The sequence below is a fragment of the Quercus suber genome, unplaced genomic scaffold (assembly GCF_002906115.3).
Source record: "Quercus suber isolate HL8 unplaced genomic scaffold, Cork oak 2.0 scaffold_140, whole genome shotgun sequence".
Lineage (NCBI taxonomy): Eukaryota > Viridiplantae > Streptophyta > Magnoliopsida > Fagales > Fagaceae > Quercus > Quercus suber.
Window position 1 is genome coordinate 130,836 of NW_027069601.1, and position 18,276 is coordinate 149,111.

The 18,276-nt window shown below is 33.6% G+C and overlaps 1 protein-coding gene across 6 annotated transcripts; it reads left to right on the forward strand.

Moving 5' to 3' along the window:
- The first annotated feature begins 4,201 nt into the window (after positions 1–4,201).
- On the forward strand, positions 4,202–18,044 carry LOC112004569 (uncharacterized). Of its 6 annotated transcripts, none has more exons than XR_010630188.1 (6): positions 4,202–4,480; positions 4,564–4,732; positions 4,919–4,984; positions 13,206–13,278; positions 14,401–14,479; positions 15,714–15,970. XR_010630188.1 is itself a non-coding variant. In XM_065776692.1 (6 exons), the coding sequence occupies exons 2-5, from the start codon at positions 4,654–4,656 to the stop codon at positions 15,829–15,831; spliced, it is 342 nt and encodes a 113-aa protein (XP_065632764.1). In that variant the 5' UTR covers positions 4,220–4,480; positions 4,564–4,653; the 3' UTR covers positions 15,832–15,833; positions 16,073–18,044. The 6 variants fall into 6 exon arrangements, 5 of the variants coding, with proteins under 5 accessions (XP_065632767.1, XP_065632764.1, XP_065632766.1 ...); XM_065776692.1 differs by lacking the exon at positions 13,206–13,278 and adding an exon at positions 16,073–18,044 and having other exon boundaries at positions 4,220–4,480; positions 15,714–15,833; XM_065776695.1 differs by lacking the exons at positions 13,206–13,278; positions 15,714–15,970 and adding an exon at positions 14,755–15,140 and having other exon boundaries at positions 4,219–4,480.
- The last annotated feature ends 232 nt before the right edge of the window (positions 18,045–18,276 follow it).

The window sequence follows — 18,276 nt, forward strand, 5'->3', positions numbered from 1 at the left end:
GCAAAATAGATAAGTAGAAGGTCACGACAGGATATGGATTCTAGTATCCAAATGAAAGTAAGAATTACAATGATTTTGTCATGCAGTGGTTAATATCAAGAGCCACAAAAAATAATTCAATAATTTTTTTTTAGCATAGCAGATTGTGAGTGGTTAACTATCACTTATACATAAATTTACTATTTTTCTTTACCAATTACACTTTGTCACATTACAATTATAATAAGAAGTTGTAAAAAATTTCGTGTTCCTAAACTTTTTCTGATATCAAATTATCAATGCAAAAATGTTAGGTACACAGTCTTGACAAGTGCATTAATAAGACTAAGGGGGTGTTTGGTACATGTACTTAAAAAACTGAAAATTGTTGTTTGAAAACATGTGTGAAAATACGTATGAATGAAAAAGTGTGTGAAAATACGTGTAATATTGTTTAAAAACTGAAAATTGTTGTTTGAAAACATGTACCAAACACCTCCTCAGCTGTCTTGAGACTAATAGTGTAGTAGAGCTAGAGGTTAGGTAAAGGATTAATTTCTCTTGAAATTAAGCCGTCTTTTGTGACTGCTTCAGACTAGTTTTCTACAAATGAAATGATGGAACGTGACTCCATTTTTGATTAGTTAACTTTCTATTAGTACAAATCTCATCAGCAACTTCAAAGAATAGATTAGATTTGATTTTGTCATCGCATAATTTCTTGCAACTAAACTCTTAATGTAATATTAACCCTCACTAAGCATGAGGTGGGAAAAAACAAGAGAGAAAGAATCTAAATAATATGTATATTTTTACTATGAACTAATGGTTTGGTTATTATTAACATAGTGAATATAATATATGAATGACTGTAGTGTATAGTGTCTAAACGTTTCTGGGTGGTTTTTTTGGTTGTCCTGCGTTGTTGTATTCTTGTATTCATATGTATTCTTAAGAAGAATGCTTGAGCGGTGGAGGGATAATCAGAAGCTCCACACAATGGAACAAAATCCCAAGTGGAAGCTCCATTTATGCAAGACTTGTAGACATGGCAAAACGGGTCAGAATTTTCTGACCCAACCCGACCCGAAAAATATCCGACCCGAACCCGATTTTTTTTTATCCGAAGCAAAAACGGGTTGACTCGTGACCCGACCCGTGTTTTTGCTAGTCAACCCGACCCGACCTGAACCTGAACCATTTTTTTAAAACTTTTTTTTTTTGGTAAAAAAAATAGTAAAACTAAGACAATATTGGTTTAATTGTTTATTGTGAACTTTAAGGAAACAATTGATACATTTACATAACTATATGCAAAATTAATTGAAAGATTAATGGTTGAACATTCTGTAATGAGTAAATATTTTTAGATATCAAATAGCAAAGTACATGCCAAGATAATCTGGTTACAGCAGAGTTAAAAACATAGATTTAAAATTGTAGACATGTAAGAAATATTCACAAGTGTGAAAATAGTGAAGCTAAAGTATCAAATTAGCATAAATTATGAATACTTAGACCTATTTTTTAATAATTTATGTCCAAAATAAACTGCGTTTCAAAATAAATTATGATATTTCCTAGAGTGTGTGTTGCTTAACAATAATATGATATTCATAAAAGAGACCATGTATAAATAAGTAAGTAATCAAATTTTAAAGTATATCTCAAATTGAAATAGAGTGTCAACCACAACTGATAATAGATTATAAAATTAATTTTCAAGATTGTAAATTTCTTATATATTTTTATTCTTTATCAAATGAGTTATCCAATAAGTCATTTGTAATTTTGTTTTATATTTGGAATGTTGATACTGTGTAGAAATAAAACTTGTATATTTGTTTTACTTATCTTTGTGTTATTTTGTTTTAGATAGTAATGTTAGGATTTGTATAATTTTAAAATTGTTGAATAAGTATTAATAAGTTTAACTGAGTTCATTCTTGATATAAGTGGTGAATTCAAAATAATGCATTTTATATTAAGTAATTTATTGCATAACTTTTCAAATGACAGATACATATTGTTTTCTATATTAAAAAAAAAAATTCATATGAAAAATACGGGTCAACCCGACCCGACCCAACCTGCAACCCAATTGACTCGAACTCGATTTTGACCCGCTTAAAATGACCCGTTTTTTACCAGTGACCCGCAACCCGATTGACCCGACCTGAACCAAACCCGACCCCCCGTTTTGCCATGTCTAAAGACTTGCAAGTCGTCTAAAGGCACATGTGACATGCCACTGACATTGGAGTAATATTTACAACACCCCGTTTAATATTTTATATTTTGTCTTATGGGATTTCGAATATTCCAATATCCTCCTAACATTGGAGTAATATTTACAACACCCCCCCCCCCCCCAAAAAAAGAAAAAAAGAAGAAGAAGTCATTGTCTAATATTTTATATTTTGTCTTATGGATTTCGAATATTCCAATATCCTCCTAGACAAATAATGGAATGCAAATCAATCAGATTTTGCATTGGCTAGGTTGGGCCTTCAAAAAGATTAATTATCTGTTCTATGACTACATACCATGACACTAACTTTAAAAAATAAACCTAGTATTATGTAAAGGAAAACTCATGAATCATGATGCAATTTTAAAAATAAACATAGTATTATGTAAAGAGAAACTCATATAGGATAGGATTTTGACTTGACATCTTTTAATATTTTGATAACTTTTTCTATTTCCCATAAAAGTGGCATTAAAATTTTCTTAAAATAGTTTGTTAACAATTGTTCTTATTGCACTCATTAATAAGACCCTTCTAATAATATATAGCTATATTAATTTAGCATGACTATTGGTTTATTTTTATTTTATTTTATTTTTTTTTAGAAAGACTATTGGTTTAGTTAATTTTTGAATTTTCAAGAATCTACCACAAACAATTAATGATATCTATTTTATATTATCTATAACAGGATTCCCTTCTTTGGACTTGAGTTTTATGTGGTTTAAAAAACCCTAGACCCTACGTTTAACAGGGACAAACTTGAGGACAACCTAGTAAAAGTATATCTCCAACTCCACTTAAAATGCCTACAAAATAGAAAACTCTCCTACTAATCTATGTCTTCAAAACAAACTTATTCAAAATTAAAAAAAAAAAAAAAACCTAGTCCACTTTGTATATTTCCTTCAAGACCACATTCCAACATTTTTTTTATAAAAACTTTATCAAGACTCATTGGTTTCTTTTATTTAATATTTGGGTTGTGTCATAATCTAAAAATTGATATGAATGGAAAATTACGACATTAGTGGGTTCTAATTAGTTCAATTGGTAAAATCTCTGATGGTTGTATAAGAAATCTTGGGTTTATTCCTCCACCTACACCAAAAATTGATTGATGTCTTGGTCTGATGATAAAAAGCTATCATCAGGAGTGGATGCCATATGTTGAATTTTCTTTAAAAAAAAAAAAAGAAATTATGACACTAAAAAAAAAAAAAAAAAAAAACCTCATCGCACACGCAAAGCACATGTGATGAGTCTAATATATATATATATATATATATACATACAGGGGTAATATAACAATGATTTCAAGAAATGACGGTTGGCTAATTGTTTAGTAGAAATTAAATTAATTTTATCTGCATATAATTGTCTTGATCTGGCCGTGCTGGGAGATGAGTGTTTCTACATTCACATGTAGGTTTGTTTATCCACTTTTCCTATTTGTTTTCTCTTACAAGTTTCTGGGGACACTTCCGGTTCAAAGTTGCTAGTCGTTATTAATTCCAGTCCTTATTATTGATCCCAAATTTGTCATTTAAAATTACACCAGAATTCTAGAAATAAAATAAAGTTGACTTGTGCATAATCTAGATTTAACAAGAGTTTTGTCATAATTGGTTTTTGTGGTCAGTGCTTGACAATTTCTAATTGGATTTTGGTGGATTCTGCCAGCTGCGCATTTAGTCAAAAGCCCAGGTTAGATATTGTGAATGGTCAATTATATGTAGTTCCAAACATGACTGTGGTAATTAGCTTAAAAGAAAAGGATGATACAGTAGCCATCATGTGATGATTAGCTTTATTATATCAACAAGAAGAAAATTTGACTTTGTCCATTTGGGTTTTTATATCTATTCACTGTATAAAAAGCAGCATATTACTGTGCATCCAACGTTTTTCACTAAGAACAGTGTAATTTTGGTGAGTCCCTCTATTTTGTCTTTTTGTGAAGCCAAAACGGTTCGTTTGGCTGAAATGTGAAAACCAAATAAAAAAGAAAAGAAAAAGAAGGCAGAGATAGAGAATGAGAGCGCTAGAGAGTTTTGGAATTTGGAACTCTCTCTACCTCTCAACCTCTATTTTTCTCCCTTTCTCAATGTCTAGAGAATTTTTGGAATGAGAGAGCAAGCCATGGTTGTTGATGGCTTTTTTTGGACGTCTATGGAGGTATATCGGCCAATCTAAATAGAGCAAAGGAGGATGGGTTGATCAGAGTGAGGGAAGGCTTTGAGTTGAAAGGTATGATCTTTTGCTTTCTTCCTTTTTGCTTCTATATACTTTGCTTTTATTTATTTATTTATTTATTTCTTTCTTTCTTCCAGATTTTTGATGTGTTATGGGTAGGTGTGGAAAGGACCCTCCCAATACTTCTCATATCCTCTTTCGTCCCTTCCAAGATCACAGCCAAGCATATGAAGGTTAAGAGAAGGAAATGGAAAAGTAGAGGACTGATTTGTGGCTTCGGTGGTTCTCTTTCAGCTCACACGACAGGTATTTTCTATCTCTAAATTTCTTTATAGTTTGATTGATTTCTATCTCTCTTTTTCTTTTGTTTATCTTCTTCCTATGTTTTTGTTTCTAATGTTCTCTTTGTTCATTTTTGTCAAGTTATTTGAGTGCTTTTTATTAATAAATTAAAATAAAATTTAATTTTTTCTCTACCGTTGCGATACATAGGCTACAACGTTCACATTTATAGCGATCGAGTCATTGCATTAGAACGAGCACCAAAAATTTTGAAAGGTAAGTTTTTATGAATTTCCCCCTTAATTGTCCAGTTCTTAATTTATTCTTTTGTTAATAAATGGTTGATTAATTTGTGCTATATGTTCAAATTCCAACAAGATTTGGTTTTCGAGATTAATTTATGATTAGTTTTGGAGTTAGTTTACAAAATAAACATAGTTGACAAAAATCTACATAAATAATTAGTTACATGTAAAACTTTAGTTGTTGAACAATTGTTGATTATGATGTGAGGGGGTGAATTCTATTGAATTTTGAGTCAAAGTTATTTTTTTAAGTTCAATGCAGCCAAACAGATGCGTTGAGAATCGAAAAGAGTTTTAGTTTCAACATTCAAATTTAGTTAGTTGCTTGGTAAATCTTTTTTTTTTAAGGCATTGAAATTGGAAAGATATGTTATCTATTTGTTTATTATTTTGACTCAACCTATTAACTGAGGATAGAACACATAAATCATTTACTTTTTGTTTGTGGGTCTAGGTTGATACTCTTCAAACTTTGTATTACATGTTGAGATTGGTAACATAAATGCACGTGTATTTATGTTTTGTTTGAAATGTGATTTTATAATTAGCTTTTGTTTAGATAGTTTCCCTCACCACGTGTTTGATGTGGAGCAACTTAGATGTTGTAGCCTAACTATGTTCATATTTATTTTTGACATTGTGGACCGTTTAGCCTATCTATATGCACTTTATCTTTGCATCTTATAAGCCTTCAAAGAGATGAACGACAATATCTTCTTTGGTCTTGAAATATTGCTGGTATGTCCATACAATTCTCATCCTGCTTAATCATATTTAACTGAGTTATATTTTAGATCAAGTTACATTTTCAACAACAAATAATGACATAGGAATTATATGTGTAGTCGTTTGTAATTTCTTGTGGCTGGATTCTTTTTGTTAGAAATACTGAATGCAATAGTATTGTATTTCTTGATAAAAGAATGTACATGGGTGCCTTTATATAGGAGGCTTATGTGTACCATACAAGTAAATATGTGTGCTATACAATCAACCTAACTGAGCCTAAAACCCACAATATAATACATGTTAATAGCCCCCCTCAAACTCAAGGTGGATGTGAGACCAGCTTGAAGTTGTCAACCAAATCACGAAGGCGTCCCTTAGGATGTGACTTGGTGAAGATATTAGCAAGTTGATCTTTGGAGGAGACTGAGAAGAGCTTGAGAGCACCATGGAGATGATAACAGAAAAAATGACAATCAATCTCGATGTGTTTAGTCCGTTCATGGAAGACATCATTGTGAGCAATATGAATGACACTCTGGTTATCACAATAAAGAGGAGTAGCAGAGGATGTGGACACACCTAAATCCTTAAGGGGCCATCATAGCCAAAGGAGTTCAGATGTGGTATTAGCAAGGGCACGATATTCTGCTTCAGTACTAGAGCGGGCCACAAAAGTTTGTTTCTTACTTCACTAAGAAATCAAAGAAAAACCAAGAAGAAAGCAATAACCTGTAGTGGACCTGCGATCAGTGGGATCTCCTGCCTAATCAGCATCAGAGAATGCACGGAGTACAAGAGGAGACTGAGCTAAGTAGAAAAGGCCATGGAAGAGAGTGCCCTTCAAGTATCGTAAAATGCTCAGAATAGCAACATAGTGAGCCGATCGTGGAGCAGACAGATATTGACTCACCTGATGAACAACATGGAAATGTCTAGACGAGTAACTGTAAGATAAACTAGGCTGCCAACCAATCGTCTATAAAGAAAGGGATTAGACAATGGTTTCCCCCCCGAGGGTGTTAGATGCGCATTAAGTTCAACTGGAGTGTCAACAGTCTTGCTGTTAGTGAGTCCAGCTCGAGACAAAAGGTCAGATGCATACTTGGCTTGAGTAATATAAAGACCATTTGTGGAATGAGTGATCTCAAGACCCAAGAAATAGCTGAGATGTCCAAGATCTTTCATCTCAAACTGTTGACTAAGAAAATCCTTGAGTTCTTGAATGCCACTAAGGTCATCACCAGTTATGATCATATTATCCACATATAGGAGAAGCAAAATGGTGCCTTTATCATTGTGACGAAGAAATAAGGTAGAATCATAAGGATTGGCAGTGTAACCCAAGTGAAAGATGGTGGAGCTCGTGGAGCTTGTTTAAGGCCATAAAATGCACGTCGAAGGCGACAAACCTTATTTGTTTCAACAAAAAAAGGTCCCATTTAGACTTCTTCATTCATATCCCCATTAAGGAAGGCATTTTTAACGTCTATCTGAAAAAAGTCCCATTTACTAGCAGCGGCAACAGCTAAGAGGGCACGAATAGATGAGATACGAGCAACTGGAGCAAAAGTCTCTTCATAATTAATCCCATACTCCTGTGTAAAACCTTTGACAACAAGACAAGCCTTGTAGCGCTCAATGGACCCATCAGAGCGAGTCTTGATCTTATAGATCCATTTACAACCAACCACAAACTGTCTAGGAGGGAGAGTAACCAGATCCCAAGTATGGTTTTTGGTCAATGTATCAATTTCCTCTTTCATTGCAATCTACCATAAAGGGTTAGTGAAGGCCTCATGATAGGTTTGAGGCTCATGAAGTGTAGTAAGGGCAGTGTAACAATGATAGTCAAGTAAATGTGCAGGAATGGATCTTACCAGGGTTGAGTGGTGAGGTGGAATGTCTTGTGGAGGATCTTCAGGTGGAGCAGGAGCAGGGGACCCAAGCTCAAGGAAGGGTAACTCGTCATCAACCTGTTCATCTTCAACCTGTCTAGGAGAATCATCAAAAATATCTGGAAATTGGATAAAGAAGTCCAACGGAGGACCAAGAGTATTTGTAGAAGGAACAGGAGACTCATTTGGAAAGATTTCTAAAACAGAGGAGTTAGTTAAGGAAGAACGAAAGTGAGAGAGTTCAACAAACAAGCGGTGTTCCCAAAAGACAACATTACGGGAAACACGAAGACGATAAGAGATAAGATCATAGCACCGATACCCTTTTTGAGTTTCGCCATAACCAAGGAAACAACAAAGTCTAGATCGAGGTTTAAGTTTGTTATGCTCATGAGGCTGAAGAAACACGAAACAAGCAGATCCGAAGGAGCGATGGTAATGATAGTCAGGAGGTGACCCAAAAAAGGCGCTTATATGGAGTCTGATTATGGATGACAGCGCTTGGAATGCAATTAATAGCATGAACAGCATGAAAAGTGGCTTCACCCCAAAATGGGGCAAGAACTTTGGCAGAAAGAAGAGGAGCGCGAATAGTGTCAAGAATATGACGAAGTTTTCTTTCGACTCGACTATTTTGCTGAGAGGTACTTGGATAGGTTAGATGATGTATAGTGCCATAGGAATGTAACAGAGCTTGAAAAACATATTGAGTATATTCAAGAGCATTATCAAATTGAAAAGTTTTGATACGTTTAGAGAATTATGTTTCAACCATTTTTGCAAAGTTACTGTATATTGGTAAGATTTCAGAACGAGATTTCATAGGAAAGATCCAACTATAACGAGAATAATTATCAATAAAAATAACAAAATATCGAGATCTACCAATACTAGTAACAGGAGAAGGTCCTTAAACATCAGAATAAATTAATTCAAAAATACTATTAAAGATAGATTTACTGTTATTGAAAGGTAAAGCTGGCTGTTTTCCTAACTGGCATGAAGTACAATCAAAATTGTCTTTAGACACAGAACCCAACAGACCCTTAGAAGCTAATTGTTGTACCCAAGACGGTGGTGCATGACCAAGATGAGAATGCTAAAGTGCGAGAGAAGGTAAGGAAGAAACAGCAGTAGCTGCAGCAGCAACAAAAAACAAGAGCAACAGGTGGAAGATGAAAATTGTCCATGGGAAACATACGCCCAACCTTAGGACCGGTCCCAAGCTCTTGCCCCATCCTCAGATCTTGCACAATACACCTAGAATAGTAAAAAATAAGGCGATATCCTAGTTCAGCTAATTGTCTCACAGAGCACAAATTATAGGATAGGTCAGGTACATGGAAGACCCTACGAATAGAGAGGTTGGAGGTTGAAACAAACCCTAGACTATTCCCATGCATGGTGGAACCATCATCTATATGAATATTAAGAGGATGTGGTGCACGATCAAGTTTAGAGAATAAGGACAAGTGAGGTGTCATGTGATTGCAACAGGCAGAATCAAAAAGCCAAGTTTGAGACTTACTGGGTAGAACTGAGAGAGTAGTGGAAAGAGATGTATTACCAGCCATACGAACAGCCTGAGCTATGATATCCTGTAGTTCAGGAGGGGAGAGGTTGATAGTGGATCCAGAAGATTGGGACTCAGCTGAAATGGGAGGTGTCGACGAAGTAGGCTCAGTATTAGCAACAACAGCAATAGATTTTTTGCGACGGTAACAAGTCTCAATGGTGTGGCTAGGACGCTTGCAATAGTTGCAGAACTTTTTGTTAGTCTGCTTGCGACGATTGCTAGAGTCAGAGGAATCAGCTGATTGCTGAGGTTGTTCTACAGGAGGAGTAGAAGGAGTAATAGCCAAAACATTGAACTTATTTTGGGCTTGAAGGGTTGCAAGACAAGCTTCTTCTTTAACTAACTCGTTTACAGCAGTATCAAGAGAGGGATGAGGACTGCGATTAAGAAGTTGACCTCGGATCGACTCAAAGTCCTTGTGAAGTGACATCGAAAATTCATAGAGACGAAATTCATCTCTAATGGTAGCATATTGTTGAGCATCCTTTGAGCATGCCTAAGTTGGATCAGAGAGGTCAATTTGGTCCCAGATGAAGCGAAGCTGATCATAGTAGTCATTGATGGATTGCCCTGGTTCTTACCAAAGTTGATGCAATTCAACCACTAACTGATATTTCATAGATCCGTGAGTAGTGGAGTATCGTTTAGCCAACATATCCCATGCTGATTTTGCATCATTAAAGCTGCCTAACAGATTGAAGATAGAGGGAATGGAAGTGTTCCAAATCCATGTAAGGATCATGTGGTTGTGACTATCCCATTCAATCATGCGACTGAGGAAGATAGCATCTTCTTCACTTGCCCTTTAACAGGAATAGTGATTGCACCAGTACAATAATGCCAGAGCATGCAACCCTTAAGAAAACTGTGTATAGCTTGAGACCAAGATAAGTAATTCATATTCCCCTCCAATATAGTATTGATGGGGCGAGGAAGAAAAAGATCCTTTTTATCCATTTAGAGACACAATATGCAAAAACAGATTGCAAAAATGAAATCTCGCGAAAAACTAGGTAAGGCGAACTTGGACTGAAAAAGTCAACCCTGGAGAAAAGTCAACGATCAAAGTCAACGACCCGGTCAAAGTCAACGGTCAGAGGTGATGACGTAAGCAAGTTGACGTGTTGCTGACGCAAGCAGTGATGATGTCACTAGATTGAGTTGAACGTATGGAGGCGCGTGAAGAGTACTGGCAGTGCATGCCAAAAACGCTGAGAATTCTGGTGGCCCGTGGAGGTGTGTGAAAGGTCCGATGAAGACGATATTTCACAGAAAGGCAGATCGGAGAGATTACTTTCCGATGGTGCAATACATGGTTTGATCGAAGAAGCAAAAGTGGTGGTGGCGCCAAGGCAGTGATCTTTGATGTACTGAAGTCGCGGTGGAGGCAATGGTGCTGCTTACAACAGCAACTGCAGATGACACCCAAGAAGACAAGACTGCTTAAGAGCAGAACACCAAATGATTAGAGCAGTGACTCTGATACCATGTTAGAAATACTGAATGCAATAGTATTGTATTTCTTGATAAAAGAATGTACATGGATGCCTTTATATAGGAGGCATATGTGTGCAGTACAAGTAAATATGTGTACTATACAAGCAACCTAACTGGGCCTAAAACCTACAATATAATACATGTTAACACTTTTAAAATAGAGTTCTAAACATGTTTATATCTATATTTATTTATAGCTAGGAATTGATTTTCTCATGCCCAACCTTTACCACTCCGATGCAAAGAATTATTGCAATTCTTAGCCTGTATGGATCATATCATTTGAGTTTTGTGTTTGCCTTTGTCTTTGTTCTTTTGCTTGCAATATCCCCACTAAATCTAGACATTTTTTCCGCTGTATTATTGTAGTTCATAGCCTATATGGATCATTTTTCTTTAGTTAGTTTATAATCATTTAATCCTTTCATAATTTTCTGCACACTTTGTGTTGGCATCATTAGAGATGCTTTGGTGAGAAAGCACATAAAGTCTTTGGAGGTTATTTTCCTTTCTTTAAAAAGAACAATGTTAGTCGAAAATGCCTATCAGTTTTTTGATAAATGTACTGCTAGAGAATAGGAGATCAGTGGCACTAAATTGAGTGACCATATTATATTTTATGGATATGACTTCCATTCTTTCACCACTTTATTTTCACACATCATAGTTTGCTGATTTGAAGCTTTGGATCTTTATTTTCTCACATCATATTGGGGGCTCAATTGAGTTATTGTTTGCATTTGCTACATTTTTTAATTGGTTGTTTAAGCAGTAAATATTTTACTATGGGTTGGTAGTTTGAGTAGTCAAGAAAGAAACCTGAGAAATCATAAAATAATTTTATAGAGATGCTACATGTTGTTGTCTGCGCCATTCTAACTTGTGCCTTTATTATTGTTAACTATGCTTTCTTCCTTTGAAAATTTGTTTGAACAATTTGGTGGGTTATTCTTATGGAAAGCATGCCACCTATAAAGTTTCCAATTACTCATTATAGAACCCATAACCAAAAAATTTGCCACTGCCAATAAAGGTTTTTTTTTTTTTTTTTTTTTTTTTTTTGTGTGTGTTAATATATATGATTTAGGTTTGGGTATTTTGGCTGGATTGGTTTTGATTTTGGTATTTGGGTTAGATTTGGTTTTGATTAAGTTATTTGGTAGACTTCTTGATATTAAATGATCACATAAGAACTTTTGAAGTGGAATATATACTCCACAAGTTTATGTGCTCAGTGCTCTTTACTTTAAGTGTCCAAATAGTGGGGTCACCTTAGTAGAAATAAATTTGAAGCAAAAAATAGTGTATTCTGTGGAAGCATAATAAATTATAAAATAAGTTAAGTTGGAACTTTTACTGTTTAATGAGTGGATTAGGTTTCTCAAAAAAAAAAAAAAAAAAAAAAAAAAGCTTTAGGGATTTTTAAAGAATGTGAGCGAAAGGTTTATGCATTTGGGATCAAATGTGGTCTGGACACTAGGAGTAGATGATGGCTTAGGTGTTTACTATTTACCCTCCCTAAAAATCGCTAACATAAGCACTCTAACCTTAGATACAGTAGAGAGAGAGACACTTTAGTGGCATAAAAACTCAATTCTCTGCAGGTCCACCAAGTTTCTTTCTTTTTCTTATCTTGTATTTCTTCATGAAGTTTAGGTGAATACCCAGTTGCTTATTTTGGATTCTGAATTGTTATTCAACTTCCATTGCATTAGAATCAGTACGTAGAGGTATTTCTTTGGTATATTTGTAAACTTGTAATGTAATCCTATTGTGGCGATTTGATTGGGCTTTTGATATTGGTGAATATATGCCAATATTTTGCATCATATTTATGCTTTTTAGAGAGAAAGATACTATCTTCAACTTCTTTTAAGCTTTATATTATGTTGGCCGCTATATTAAGTTGGTCTGAATTTTGATAATAAACCATATTAACAGTGGTAGTTAAGGTGTTACATGTGTTTTATGTAGTTTAGCATCCTGAAAGTATGTTTTTGGAGTTGCAATATCATTCATATTTTGCATTGGTTTTGCTTTTAGTGGGAAGATAGTATCTTGACATTCTTTGGAGCTTCATATTATATTGGTTGCTGTATTTAGTTAGTTTAATTTTTATTGGTTTTTTAAGGCCAATCTTTGTTTTCCTTTTAAATATATCCGTGAACATGTTAGGAATGAATTGCAGTTTGGGAGTATATGTGATGAGGACTAAATTAATGACTTTTCCATGTAGATTTGCAATAAATTTAGATTATCGTCACTTCTTTGACATCCTAATCTTTCTAATAATGACAACAATGATGGCAAGTGGCAACTCAACTATTGCTCAACTCAAAATCCAATGGAATGGTAGTTTTTTTGCATTGTCAAAGTCTTTTTTGTAGATGGATTGGTAGTTTTATTTGTACCATTAATAATTATGTTATTTTTACTAAGATGTTTCAATGGTATTCTATTCTATTTTATTTTCATTGGTTATTTCAATCCAACAGATTTGTGAACTCTCTTGACACCATTATTCATAGAGAGATGCTATGCCCACACCATTTTTACAAAAAAACACAGGTGATTAGTTGTTATTTGTTCAAATTTGACCCTAACACTAAGTTACTTTTTTACCGCAACAATAACAACCAGTAACAACTTGCTACTTAGGATTTGTTGTAAAAATATTGTGAAAATGTTGTGGACATATCATTTCTCTTACTCATATGGGAAGAACACCTTAATAACTTCTTCATTCGTTGCAGGTGCTTGCAATTTTTTTTTTTTTTTTTCCATATTTGTAGCTGAACTTGATTAAGCAGGGGTTACATATGATTCTTTGTTTATTGTTTATTTTTTGCTTCTTTTTTTTTTTTGGGTTGTAATAAGCTTAATATAATTACTGCATTGAAGTGTTTTTTCTTTTTGTTTTTTCTTATGTTGTCTTTTAGCTCCAAGAGAACGTACTACTATATTTTTTTTTTTGATAATCAATGTACTGCTATATATGTAGTATGTTAGTTGGATAAGTTAAATATTATGTTATGCTTGGTTAAATGAGATTTCTTTTTTGGGGCCTTAATTTTTATAATTTTTAGTTGTAACTTCTTGAGGGCATGAGTTTTTTAGGGATTTTGTGCATGATAAATCTCTCTATTTTCTTAAATTTTCTTATTTTTATAGAGTTTACCCAATTTTTTTTTTTAATGTGAATAATTTTGATTTTGTTAATTTTAAAATTTTAAACAAGTTATCGGGGTTTTAGAACATGCATTTTGCAATTAGATTAGTGTGCCAAATTTGGTGAACTTTGGGGAATGTAATAGTGTGAAAATTTAGAAACATTTACTGTCTAAAAAGCCATGAACAACATAAGTCCAACACAAAGGCCATGAACATCTAGGTAGTCTCTTGGCATATTTTTGTTTCAATTCTTTTCCTTCCCCTGATATAATTTTGCTGTTTGATTTGCTATTTAATTTTATGTATAGTTTTCAATGCAACTGACATCAATTCAATACACAAAACATGAAGGTGAAAATGAGAGTTCTTGATGCTCTTTTTTAAAGTTCTCTCTAATTTATTAATTTGTGTTGCTTAGTGTTTCAATTTTAAGGACTCAATAACAAACTGATGCTGTATTTGTACTACTGTTTTACTTGTGGGGAAAATTGATGAGTTTTCTACGTTTCTATTTTGCAGTTCGTATTGTTCAGCTAGATGAGAATGGTGATGTGGTGGACTTAGACAAAGATAATGAGCTACTGCCTTTGATCTCAAGGTTTTTGTTTATCCTTTATGTTAAGCTGTAAATGCATAATAGTTTCTTTGAAATCTTATATAGATTCTATTTATAGTCATGGGGTCAACATAATATATTCAAAGAAACTCCTATTAATTTTATTTTCCCTGAGTTGTTGAATCAAACATGCATCCAAATTTTGTTTTAAATGGAAATAATGCAACTGAAGATTATTTACCTTTTTTTTTTTTTGGCTAGACTATAAATGAATGATTACATTGAATTGTGTACTTGATGCTGCACTTCCCACATAGATAGCGTGGAAGAAGACCATAAATTGGAGTTCTATGGAGTTCTTGAAAACTTGCCTCAATTTATGATTAGGAGTTCTATGATGATTGTATGTAACTCATTATAGAATATGGTGGAAAAATTGGATCTAAAGGAAAGAGGAAACATTTTGGTCAAGATCAAGTGTCACAGATGTCTAAAAGACTATTATCAGCACATTTTAACAGTTTGGGGTAAATTTATATTGTAAACACATAAAAATTGCAAATGTTGTACACATTTGCAAAATTTGTACCTTTTTTTTTGTGTGGAAAATGTATATAATATTTGCCACTTTTTGTGTGTATACAATGTAAGCTTACATTACAAGTAGAAAGTAAACATATAAAGATCCTTAAAAAAAAAAAAAAAAAAAAAGCTCAAACCAAGTTGGTGAACTAGAAGGAGAAAAAAAAAAAAAAGAGGAAAAAGACAACTCACTAAACCAAAATTACTGTTCATGAACCTATTGACTCTTTTTATATATAGACTAGCCATTATGTTATTGTAGAGTTTAACCCATTTTCTCAATTTAGGCTCAACAACACTGAAACCGCTATAGCCTTAAAATTATGCTTTTTTAAAATAGGGAATTGGTTTAGACTTCCTTTTGAAGTATTGCATGTTCTTTAATATAAATTATAAGGAATTGGTTTAGACTTCCTTCTAAAGTATTGCAAGTTCTTTAGAAATAAACTTTTACTATCAACAATTTAGTTTCATTGTAATGATTGTCCCTAACGTTACCAAGAGTTTTAGTTCATTGTTCAAAAATAAATATTTTGTTCAAATTTTTATTGTTCAATCAAATTCTCTAAAGCCTCACTGTATGTAATGTAAACTGGATAGTGACAGTAAGAATCCTAAAATCATGAAAATGTTTTTGTTTGTTGTAATCGCTTTGAATACTTGGGATATATTCTGATGTGTGCTTACAAATTAGGAACCTCATGATCTCTTGGTCATTGTTTACAACTTGCTCCAAGGGATTCTATTTTTCAGTGCTTTATAAAAAGGATTTGGTCCAACTATACATGTTATATTTTCCTCATTTTGATTAATGGTAAGCATCATGTATCTTGAACAAGAGTGTCATATTTTTTCAGACTTTTATTTAAAATTTGCGAATAGATGTTATTACATTACTTTTCAAAATTTTTGCTATATACTAACATTGATTTGATTCTATTTTAGCAGTTTGTCTTGCTAGATAGTAGATACATCTGATTACTTGATTTTTTTTTCTTTCCTATGTTCATAAAAGAATTTTGTTTGATAATTTGTATTGTATGTATGGTGCAGTAAACAACATTCATTCCTAAATAGGTGGTCACCTTGTGTGATATGGTAATGTCAACTTATGAAGCTTTTATGACTTAAGACAACGGATACTTGAGAGCCTAAACCTTTGGTAGAGTAAGAAGTGTGGACTAGAAACAGAATTAGAAGTATAAGGAGTGAAGAGAAAGATCAATTTTTATGACATATAATACTATTTTTTCATTATTTCATAATGTTAGGTTCTAAAGACTTAGGATTTGATATATTTAGAACTCTATTGTGAAATGTTGGAGAACCATGATTGCAACAATATATTTAGTCTTGTTTAGGCTTGCTCAAAGTTGTGTAATTCATGTAAAGTTGGAATCGAGAGGCTGCAGATGCATTGGTGCATTTCTGTCTGGCTTGATCAATTGAAAGTTAGACTCGATTGATCGAAAGTCGGCCAAAATATTTTTTTTGCAGAATTTCCAACTCAACCCAAGCCCATTAAGGATTAGGGTTTTAAATCTAATTCTCCTAGTATATAAAGAAAACCCTAGTCACGTTTTGGTGGGTAGTCCTAGTTGCTCTGGTTGTATTGTTGCTCATATTTTTGCTGTTTGTGTAAATCTCTTGTGAGATCCTTGAGGAGCTTTCTTTCACATAAACTTAGAGTTTTCAAGGTAGAGATATTATCAACACCTTGATGATTAACTTAGTTGCTGCCACTGGAGCTTAAAGAAAAACAAGTGGGGTGCTTGTATCTTGTGGAGAATCCAAGAAAGAAGGAGTCCGTGGATTCGGAACTTACATGTGGTTGTGTTAGTAAGTTCTACTGGTGGGTAGCATTAAGAAGTCAAACAAGGGAGCTTGTCAGTCCTTTTGTATGAACTTTGATTCTTTCATATAGTGGATTCAGGTTAATCTTGAGGATAACTAGGTCAAATCCTCCCTAGGTTTTTACCGTGTGATTTCCTAGGTCATCATATCATTGTGTCATTTATTTTTCCGTTGCTTTATATTCTTGATATGATTGTGTAACCTAGATTTGCATAATTTGACTGAGTTAATCACTTGGCTAATTAACTAGGCTAATCTGGTTGGGTTAAGGGATCTAAAAATCGTTCAAGTGGTATCAGAGCCCGGTCATAGGTTCGAATCGTTGGAACTGCATTGTGAGGGAGGGATTGTGAGGGATTTCACAATTTGCTCCAATATCAATGAGCTTGGTCTGTGATCGAATATTATAAAAGATTTGTGCCTCCTCATCCTTCACCAATTGGTTGTTGGATGGATTGGTAAGGCACATGGTCCGACAAGTGGTATCAGAGCGGGTAGCTCTTTTGTTTTAGATCTTTTGATCTAAGAGCTGATCCTTGACTCCTGTTGTCATGGATAATTTGAAGTGTCTTTTTGATCATGTTTCTGCTCATGCCTCTATTGATTTTATTGATGTCTGTGAAACTCTTTGTAAGGAATTATCTAAATCTTTGAAAATTTGTAAGAAATTCAAAGAAGAGTTAAAATTGGCTAATCTTGAAAAAGAGGAATTGGTTGTTAGATTAGATGAATCAAATAAAAAAAATGAATTTTTGAGAAATCAAATTTCCTCTCAAGATGAGAAGATGAATAGCTTGGAACAAGAATTAGTTGAATATAAAGCTAAAATTGAAAATTTGACTAGTACCAAGCCTGCTGTTGATAACAGAAGTGTTTCTGTTTCTCTCAAGCCTAAAATTGAGAAAGTTTATATCCCTCATTTCAAGAGGAATAATAAAGAAAAGGCTTATGTTGCTAGGTTAGACAAAGGTAAAAGTTCTGATGTAGACGTTGAAATTTCTAAACTTATGTCTAAGCCTACTGTTAGAGAGCATAATAAATCTGTTTTTGTGCCTATCTGTCACCTTTGTGGTGTTGTTGGTCATATTAGACCAAATTGTTCTTTGTTGAGGCAAAAACCAAAATCTGAGACTAGATTTGCTGTTAGGAATACTGATGTTCCTAAATTTGTTCCTGTTTGCCACTTTTTTGCCTTTTTCTTTTCTTTTTTCTTTTTTTATTAAGAAAAATTCAAAATAATTTCGAAGCTCATATTGAAATGCAGTATTGTCAACATCTAGTTTGATGTCCAATTTCTAAAATACATGAAATAAATTTTTGAAAAATCACCATATATAAAATTGGTAATAGTTCATTACAGAATAATCTAGAATTCTCAAAAAAAAAAAAAAAAAAAAAAAAAA

Bases quoted from the DNA above. Each gene is read 5' to 3' on its own strand.
- LOC112004569 (XM_065776692.1), top strand. From the start codon at position 4,654: ATGAAGGTTAAGAGAAGGAAATGGAAAAGTAGAGGACTGATTTGTGGC. The intron at 4,733-4,918 runs GTATTTTCTATC...TGCGATACATAG, and splicing joins TCTTTCAGCTCACACGACAG to GCTACAACGTTCACATTTAT. The intron at 4,985-14,400 runs GTAAGTTTTTAT...TCTATTTTGCAG, and splicing joins AGCACCAAAAATTTTGAAAG to TTCGTATTGTTCAGCTAGAT.